Source organism: Chamaea fasciata, unplaced genomic scaffold (assembly GCF_029207755.1).
Source record: "Chamaea fasciata isolate MVZ Bird 193981 ecotype frontalis unplaced genomic scaffold, bChaFas1.0.hap1 SCAF_29, whole genome shotgun sequence".
Classification (NCBI taxonomy): Eukaryota; Metazoa; Chordata; class Aves; order Passeriformes; family Sylviidae; genus Chamaea; species Chamaea fasciata.
Genome location: NW_027094114.1, coordinates 4,522,177 through 4,532,196, shown reverse-complemented (window position 1 = coordinate 4,532,196; position 10,020 = coordinate 4,522,177). Strand labels below are relative to the sequence as shown.

The 10,020-nt window shown below is 50.9% G+C and overlaps 1 protein-coding gene across 1 annotated transcript; it reads right to left on the bottom strand.

Annotated features, from left to right (window-relative positions):
- Positions 1-1,398: 1,398 nt before the first annotated feature.
- LOC136302558 (olfactory receptor 287-like) lies at positions 1,399-2,277 on the bottom strand (the record flags this gene model as incomplete). The annotated part of the gene is given in 3 exon segments (XM_066206030.1): positions 1,399-1,832; positions 1,835-1,965; positions 1,967-2,277. Coding segments are annotated over 3 exon segments (831 nt in total), but the record flags the coding sequence as incomplete, so codon positions are not given.
- Between the last annotated feature and the right edge of the window lie 7,743 nt (positions 2,278-10,020).

Below are 10,020 nucleotides of genomic sequence, written 5' to 3'. Positions count from 1 at the left end.
AACCCAACGTGTCTCAAAGCATTCCTGGGTCCCACTGAGATCCATCCCCAACACAGGCTCCTCATGGACTCCTTGGAGGAGAGAACTGGAGGCCAAGAGTGCCCAAAAACCTCTCAGAGATGGAGTGTGGGAAGGAAAACCCAAAGTACCTTAAAAGACATTGAGTATCTCAGAGCATTAATGAGCCCCACTGAGTGTCAGTACAAAGCCTCTCTAGGGACTAATTACAGCAGATAATTGGAGGCCATGACTGCACAAACCTCTCAGAGTGATTCAGTGTCAAAAAGTAGTACTTTATTGACTCTTGAGTAACTTGAGGCATTAATGAGCCCCACTGAGTGTTGTTAGTGACAAAACATCTCAAGGGACTAATTACAGCAGACAATTCGAGGCCGTGATTGCACAAACCCCTTTAGAGACTCCCAGGCAAAAGCAAAACCCAAAGTGCTTTGAAAAACCTGCAATCCCTGGGAGCACTGAGGAGCCCCCCAGGGCCATTCCTGACCAAGGCTCCCCAGGGACTGGTCCCAGCAGATCCCTGGGGCCACTGGGATGGATGTGGGGGGATGCTGAGGGCAGGACAAGGGGGTGACAGTGCCCAGCCTTGCTGGGGCTGTGTCAGGAGGCCCCAGGGCCTCAGGACAAGATGTCCCCTCCCAGCCCTTGGTGGCACAGACCCTGCTGTGCCCCAGGGCACCAAGACTTGGCTTCTCCTGGGCACTGCCAGCCCTGCCAGGCCCTTGGCCACGTCCAGCACAGCTTGTCCTGCGCTGTCCCAGAGCTGCTGCTGTGTCCCTGCAGGCTGCACACTCCCATCTCGCTGCCCCCCTGGCTCTGCCCTGCATTTCCCTTTCTCTTCTCCCTGATATCCTGGGATGGAACGTGTGAGAATGGTTCAAAGCTGTACCAGGGAGGGTTTGGACTGCACAGGAGAAAGTCTTTCTTTACTGGGAGGGTGACTTTGGGGTTTCAAACTTTGGGATTTCAAAGCAGGGCTGATGGCTGTGCCAGGAAAGGAGCTGGGACTAGGTGTCCATCGCTCAGGAGCTGTAATTTGGATTGTCACTTGCCACTGTTCCTCTGAGCTCTTCTCTGTTCCAGAGATGGGCTCTTAACGAGCTGGTGGCTCTCCTGAGATGGGCCCGGGAGCAGCCCGGGCAGAGAATGAACTGAGTTTGTCCTGCTGCCATTGTTGGTGCCCTGTCTGGGAGTGCAGATGAGTCTCTTCTCTCTCAACCTGACACAACCCAGCAGGAGCATCAATCTCCTTAGGCAGCCGTGTTTGGAGGCTGCACACACAGGCACTGGTTTTGTGTAACAGATGATACCAGATCCTTGGGATGGCTTTCCAGAAATGCACCATGCTTAGAGGAAAGGCTTTGTTCTTGGCCTGGCAATGGATTTGTTCAGGGCCAGGATCACAGATTTGTTCCCAAGGCTGCAGATGAATGGATTTAGGAATGGGAACAGGACTGTGTTCAGCAGAGCTCCAGTTCTGTTGGTCCTCAAGGAAACATCTTCTGCAGGACACGTGCAGAGAGCAATGCAGCTCCCACGGGCAATGGATAAGGTGACGGGGTGGGAAGAACACGTGGTCAAAGCTTTCTTCCTCCCAGAGGCTGCTGGAAGATGCAGAACACAGAAAAGGACGCAGATGTCAAATGCCAGAGTCAAACATAAGGAGCCCAGCACGACACACGGTAAGAAGACAGAGTCTGTTTCCCAAAGCAGGCTGGTGTCAGAGCAGGACAGTTTGAACAAGGGGGAGTTGTCCCAGAGGAAATGGGGGATCTTGGAGCCACAGAAAGACAGCTCAGAGAGGAAGAGCAGCGGTAGCTCAGCAGGACAAAGCCGAGGACCCAAGCAGCAATACCCAGGTGGACACAGAGCTGAGGCTTTGTGATGTCAGCATAGAGCAAAGGGTGGCAGATGGCAACACAGCGGTCAAAGGACATGACAACCAGTGAAAAACTCTGTGCAGCCCAGGGCAAAATAAAAATAGTTTTGGGCAAAGCAGCTGCCTAGTGAGAGAGTGTTCTGACCAGAACTCAGCATCACAAACCATTTGATGCTTGTGGAGGATGTAAACCAGATTTCCGGGAAGGCCAGGCTGCAGATGAAAACGTCCATGGGGGTTTGCAGGTGGTGATCCACACACAGGAGGAAAAGGATGGTTTCATTCCCCATCACTGTTGTCAGGTACATGAGCAGAAGGACCTGAGATAAAAACATCCGCAGTCTTGGATCATGCTCTGGGAAACCCTCTAGGATGAACTCAGTAACTGCTGTTGCATTTTCTGGTGCAGAATTCCCGCTCATCTTGCTGAGACAGGAACATGGCAAAAACAAGGGCGATAATTTCACAGTCTGGACAAATATTTCTATCCTTCCTTCTCTGCTTCTTTTTTTTTCCTGCAGTCTTGCCATAAATCACAGTGATTGCACTTCAAACACTTTGTTGCCCAGCACTTTTTAGAGGAGTAGTTTCCTGCCCAATAGTTTCTTGGGGATTAGTTTCTTGCCCAATATTATCTTGCCCAGTAGTTTCTTGGGGAGTAGTCCCTCCGTCCCTTTTATTTAATCTTCCTTTCTTTCCTTTCTTTCTTTCTCTCTCTCTCGCTCTCTCTCTCCTTCCTTCCTTCCTTTCTTCCTTCCTCTCTTTCTGTAATGTGGTGCCCTTATCCTCCCCAAATCAGTGCCACGTAACCTCAGCCCTGCACAGCTTGGGACCTTTACCTCTGCCTTGCCAATTTCACTGTGATCTCCCAGAATGCACTTCTAGGCCCCAAAATTGCTACAAGCAACAGGAGCCTCCAAAAAGTGCCTATTGCTTTCCCTTCCTCTAGACCCACTGCTCCAAGAGCAAAAATTACCCAATACCTCATTGCAATCCCTACACCTGCCAAGTTTCTTACCACCCCCACAGTGCAATCCCCACATTTCACCGCTCCACACCACCCTACCCCACGGTACCCTACACCATCCCATCCCATCCCATCCCATCGCATCCCATCCCATGACTTCGGGGCAGGAAGTCCCTTCCAACCAGGACTTAAAACCTCCCAGGGATTCGGGGGCAGCCGCAGCCTCTTGGGCCAACCTGGGCCATGGCCCGACCGCCCTCCCAGGGTACAAGTCCATGCCCACATCCCATCTCAGCCTGGCCCCGGCAGCACAAAGCCCTTCCCTGTGTCCTCTCCTTGCAGACCCTTGGCAAGAGTCTCTCTCAGCCAGCAATTACTGCTCCTCCCTGCTGTGGGTCACAAGCTGCAAGTTGATTTTCTCCCCATGGCCCCGGCACAGCCCAGAGCCAGGGCCAGGACCTTTCCTTGCAGCTCTGCAGCCGCTGCCTTCCTTCGGCCGCAGCCCAGCAGACACAGCTCTAAGCTCCCCGGGGGCTGCGGCTCCTTGCCAGGGCCGGCGCTGGGGCAGCTCCACCTGGGCCCCGGGGGAGCAGGGACAGCAGCCCAGGGAACAGCTGGGGCTGGGCCAGGCTGGCTCCGGGCCAGAGAGCAGCAAAAGCTCCTTCCCCTACAGAGGGCTGGGACACTGACCAGGCTCCCCAGGGAATGATCACAGCCCCGAGGCTGCCGCAGCTCCAGGAGCCTTTGGACACCCCTCCCAGGGATGCCCAGGCCGCCATTGCCTGCACTCCATCATTCCTCTGGGTCCCTCTCAGCTCAGCCTCTTCTGCCATTCTCACCTCTGGCTCAGCCTGTGTGTCCACTCCAGGGGCTGACAGAGCCCTTCAGAAGCTGGTGGGGTAGGCACAAAGAACTGGTTGAAGGGCTGGGAGAAAACTTCCCCTGCTGTCATTTCCTCACAGAAAGTACCATTCTTAAAGTAACCCCAAAAACATACACTTAGAATGTGATAGCCATGTATCTATGTGCTTTAACTTCAAGCAGAAGTTAAAAATCCATGAATTCCTCATTTTATCTGTTGGGTTTGGTCTCCTCACCTGAGCTTGAAGATGGTAAAAAGCCTTTTTTCCCTCTGAAAGCCCCGAGCCAGGTCGCAAGAAAGAAGCGGAGTCCTCAAGGTCTTGTTCTCTTGATATTTCGTGTTGTTTATTGTTTCATATCTTAAAATGTTCTCCGTGCCCAGCTGAGATCTGAACAGCAGCTGGAACACGAGGCGACGGGACCACAGTGGGACGTCGCAGTCCCTTTATACAGAAAGTTACGTATCACCTGTTTACACTTATATTCCAATACCTATCACCTATAGTAAAATGGTCAACTTTACTCTGATCCAATCTCCTTAAACTACTTTGTGCCACCGTCACCAAAAGATGGAGGCCAGGGGAGAAGAAGGACGAACTAAGGGCAACACCCTAAGTCCTCCATCTTGTCCCCCATGTACCTATATTCTAAAAAGTCAAAACTACATCCTTTCTCATCCTATACCAAACTAAACTACTTTTTTCACATCTTTGTGGTTTGTAATTCTTCCCTCAATGTTGGAAGCCGTTCCCATGGACTGAAGTCAAAGACAGTGTCTTCCTGAGCTCCGTGCCAGGGTCTCCAACTCCCCTGTACAGCTCCAAAACCCCCCTGTAGAGATCTCAAACCCTCTTGCTCAGGTCTGTGGCCTCCCAGGGCATCCAGAGGAATGCCCTGGACTCCGACATTATCAACCCATAAAACAAACTAGATAACAGACACAGTAGCCTTAGTTATAGGGCCCATGTTTTGATAAGGGCCTGCAAATGGGAGGAATACAGCCACAACCATGTGCCATCCGAACCAGGATAAGCTAGACAACATGGTGTTACCTAATGAGGTTTCTATATCCAGCTCACAGAAAATTACAAGCTGGCCAGAAGGTGAAAACTTTGGTCTCACTGATGAAGAGGAGCAGAAACAAGTGACAAAGGCTGAAGAAGCTCCTCTGTCCAACCAACTGCCAGCAGAAGAAACACTCTACGCTCTTTTCACTGACAGCTCCTGTTGCATCGTAGGGATGAACTGGAGGTGGAAGGCAGCTGTGTGGAGCCCCAGGCAGGGGAGTATGGAGACAGGCTGCTGAAGCTACTGAAGGAGAAGGTGGATCGAGTCAACTTGCTGAACTGAAAGCTGTTCAATTGGCCCTGGACATTGCTGAAAGAGAGAAGCTCTACCTCTACACTGATTTGTGGATGGCAGCCAATGCTCTGTGGGGCTGGCTGGAAAGGTGGAAAAAGGCCAGCTGGCAGCAGAGGGGAAAACCAATCTGGGCTGCTGATGAATGGAAAGACATTTCCACTAGAGAACAGTGAGATGTTACTTGGGCAGAGAAGCTACCTATGAAAGTCCGCCATGTAGATGCCCATGTCCCCAAGAGTCGGGCTAATGAGGAGCAGGTAGATCAGGCTGCAAAGATAAAAGTGTCAAAGATAGATTTAGATTGGCAAAACAAGGGAGAGTTGTTCCTAGCTCGATGGGCCCATGATGCCTCAGGTCATCAGGGCAGAGATGCCACCTGTAAGTGGGCACGAGACTGAGGGGTGAATTTAACCATGGACAGTATTTCTCAGGTTATCCATGACTGTGAGACGTGTGCTGCAATCAAACAAGCCATGCGGGTGAAGCCCCTATGGTATGGTGGGCGGTGGTCCAAATATAAGCATGGGGAGGCCTGGCAGATTGACTACATCACCCTTCCCCAAACCCTCCAAGGGAAGTGCTATGTGCTGGCCATGGTGGAAGGCACCACTGGCTGGTTGGAGACCCACCCTGTGCCTCACGCTACTGCCCGTAACACCATCCTGGGCCTGGAAAAACAAGTCCTGTGGAGACATGGCACCCCTGAGAGAATCGAGTCTGACAATGCGACTCATTTCAAGAACAGCCTTACCAACACCTGGGCCAGAGAACATGGCATGGAGTGGGTGTACCATATTCCTTATCACGCGCCTGTGGCCAGGAAAGTTGAATGGTGCAATGACCTGCTTAAAACCATCTTGAAGGCACTGGATGGGGAGACTTTCAAGAACTGGGAGATTAATTAGCAAAGGCCACCTGGTTGGTGAACTCTTGAGGTTCCACCAACAGAGCAGCCCTGCCCAATCTGAGCCCCTGAGAACAATAGATGGAGATAAGGTTCCAGTGGCACACATGAGAGATATGCTGGGAAAAACTGGATTAATTCTGCCTTCAGCAAAGACAATCCCATCCGTGGGGTTGTCTTTGCTCAGGGACAAAGTTGCAGCTGGTGGGTGATGCAAAAGGATGGAGAGATCCGATGCATACCTCAAGTGATTCTTGTTTTAGGGAGAACTACCCGTGACACTGTGTCTGTATCCATGTTTGCATGTATATATGTATATAATTAAGGTAGCGAATGTATGTATATTATTTAAAGGTTTAAATTCAATGTAATATGTTGGTATGGGAAAAAAAATTGGGGTGGATATCGTTGGGGGTTAGATTTGTTTCTTTTTTGCTTACAGAATTTTGTCCGATAAGTTGCTAGGAGACTAACTGCTGGGTACTTGTGGGTGCTTGACTAAAACAAAGCAGTAGCCAAAAGTCAGGAGAGTAAGTGTAGCATTGGACTACACTTCTTTTGTCTCTGGGAGTTTCCCTCGGAGGGGGAAGATAATCTGAGTTTTGGGGGCAGGTAGAGGATGGGGCTGGGGGCAGCTACGCTGTCTCTTGCCCTCGTATTTAGGAGAGAGGATGGCCAGGCTGCTGCATGCTGTGGGAGGAATCCACTGACACTACCAAGTCCGGTCCTGGGAAATCTACCCTCTGCTCGTGTTCCCAGGAATTCAGGGCTGCCTCCTCCTGCCCTGCTGGAGCTGGGCCGGCCCTGTCTCACCACTGCCCCTTCTTCGGCACAGCCCTTTTTGCTACTCTGTGGGCCTGCACTCCCCTGTCCTGCCGGGACATCCCTGCCAATGCAGCTACCACCGTGGAGCTTCTGATATACCTTACCCACCAGCCCAGGATTTTTCACTGTTCACTTGGTGCTCTCAGAGTCCCACAGGGGCACCAAAATCAGACTGCCCCAAGCTTTCTGAAACAAAGACGCTCAAGGTTCCTGGTTCTGTTTTGTTGTTAATGCTGTTGTTCTTGTTGTTTGTTTGCCTTGTTATACATACTAGAAAAGAACTGTTTTTCCTATCCCCATATCTTTGCCTAAGAGCCCCCTCAAAATTCAAAATTATAATAATTTGGAGGGAGGGGGTTTGAGTTCTCCCTGCCCCTCCCTAGTAAACACCTGTCTTTTCCAAACCAAGACACCCTTATAACCTGGAAACCGTTAAACAATAAAGATGTTAAATTTCCTAAAAATGTTTCAGGTAAAGAGGATTAGAAGGAGAAGAAAAAGAGAGATTGAGAAAGACAGAAGATCTATATCCAAAGACACACATATAGCTAGCAACTGCTTGGGTTCCCGTGTGGGTGAGACACAAACCCCAGGAGAAGGAGGGTCCACACCATGGGCTGAGCTTGTGATCCGTCTTTTAAGCTCCTGGGCCTTTGTGTGGCCACTGTGACACTGCAGAGCCAAGGAGACCATTGCTGACAGTACAGAACCCTACAGAACCAAGGGGCCATGGGGACACTGTGGTGCCTCATGGAATCAAGGGGACCACTGTGAAACTCAGGGGCCCCATGGAAGCAAGGGAACGTGGAATAGGCCTGGCTGGTTTGGCCTCCCGGGGGCTGCTGGACAGGTCTGGCTGACCTTGGCATGTTGAGGGCTGCTGCTCATCTGCCCCGGAAGCTCTGGGGCTCTGTGTTCTCCTTCTGTGGAAAAGAGCTGTCCTTCTCCTCCAAGGGCCTGTGGCTAAATTTGGGATTCCTCCTCCAAATTTCCTTAAATGGAAAGATTGTTCCCAGATGACATCTGCCAGGAGAGACTGATCTGGCTGGCCTGGAAACCTGGGGTCCATCTCACATCTGCCATTCAAGCACTGGGACCATGTGCTTCTTTTTTCTATGGGAAAAATGCACCTTTCACTTCAAGGTGCCCATGGCCAAAGCTGGGGATCCACCTCCAGAATTCCCTATATCCAAGGATAGCTCCCAGACCAGAGCTTCTAGGAGAGACAAGTCTGGCTGTCCTTGGCTTCCACAGATCTGGTTCTCATCTGCCTTTGAAATACTGGGGCTCTGTGCTTTCCTTCCTAATATAAAGTACTCTTCTTCCTGCCCCAGCAGCTATGGCCAAAATTGAGATTCCACCTCCAAAATTCCCTATGTCCAAGGATTGCCCCAAAAAGGTGACAAAAAGACAAAACGTGCCAAGGGGAGACAAGTCTGACTGGCCTGGCCTATGGGTGGCCACCTGTCATTTTCTTCCAAAACACTTGGACTTCGTGCTTTTCCTTCCTACAGATAAAACCATCCATCTCCACCAGGCACCCATGGCCAAAACTGGGATTCCACCTCCAAAACTCCGTACATCCAAGGATTACTCCCAAGGGAAAGCTGCCAGGACAGACAGGTCAGGCTGCCCTTGGCCTCTTGGGGGCTGCCTCTCATCTGCTTATGAAACACTGGGGCTCAGTGCTTTCCATCCAATGGAAAAGAACCATCATTCTTGTCAAGGTGTCCATGGCTACAATTGAGATTCCTCTTCTCAAATTCTGTATGTCCAAGAATTCCTCCCAGGAAAAAGCTGCCAGGATGAACAGCTCTGGCTATCTTGGCATCCCAGGATCCACCTCTCTCCTCTTCTGCCTTTGAAACACTTGTGCTATGTGCTTTCCTTCCAGTGGAAAAGAACCATCCTACTTATCAACGCAGAAATGTCCGAATGTGGGATTCCACCTCCAAAATTCCCTATATCCAAGGGTTGCTTTCAGACAAAAGCTACCAGGACAGAGAGGTCTGGCTGGCCTTGGCCTCTGGTGGCTGCCTTTCATCTGCCCCTCAGACATCGGTGTTCCATGCTTTCCTTCCTATGGAAAAGAGCCATCCTTCTCCTCTAGGTGGTAATGTACAAAACTGGTATTCCGCCTATAAAATTCCCTATATCCAAGGATTGCTCCCAGACAAAATGTGCCAGCACCATCTCATCTGGCTGCCCTTGGCCTCTGGTGACTGCTGCTCATCTGCCCCTGAGATACTGGGGCTCGGTTGTTTCATTCCTATGGAGACCATTGTGACACGATGGGGACCCCATGGGACCAAGGGGCCACAGTGACATTGCAGGGTACCATGGATTCCAGGGGCAATTGTGACAGCTCAGGGTTTCATGGAACCAATGGGATCATTGTGGCACTGCTGGGCCCCATGGGACCAAGGGGCCACTGTGAAGCAGCAGGGCTTTGTGTAACCAAGAGGCCATTGTTGCATTACAGGGCCTGGTGGAACCAAAGGTGAACCATTGTGATCCTGCAGGGCACTGTGGATCCATGGAGACCATTGTGACATTGCAAGACCACATGGAATCATGGAGACCATGGTGACACTGCAGGGCCCCACAGAACCAAAGGGCCACTGTGACCCTGCTGGGCCTCATGGAAGCCAGAGGCCATTGTGACACCTCAGAAGGGAGAAGAACATTTTGACACTGTGGGAAATCCGCGGCAGGAGAAATGTGGCACTCAATATGAGTGATCGGCAAATCTCATTTATTGATAATTCTCACAATGCTTTTATAATAACACTAATAAGCTCATGCATATTGCAAAAGTTAGGCTCAGGACTGGTGCTCAGACTAAAAGTCAGCTACGCCTCTTTCTACATTTCTTTGTGGTTACGTAGTTTGAGTAAGTTTTAGTTTTACCGTGCTTCTCCCTCATATCTTTCAGCTACAAGGTCTTGTTATCGTATCCCAGCTGTGCTCAAGGACATGCGAAGCTTACTGCCTTGCTGGTTCTCATGAGAGTGCCGGTGTGCTCATCAAAGCTCTCTCATGTCTGCGTGACCTTTTGCAGCTAGCCAGTTATCAATCACACTCTCCACATGACACTACAGGCCTCGGGCCTCATGGAAACAAGGGAACATGGAACAGATCTGGCTGGTTTGGCCCCTTGGGGTCCTCCTGACCAGTCCAGCTGTATGTAGAGGGCTGCTACTC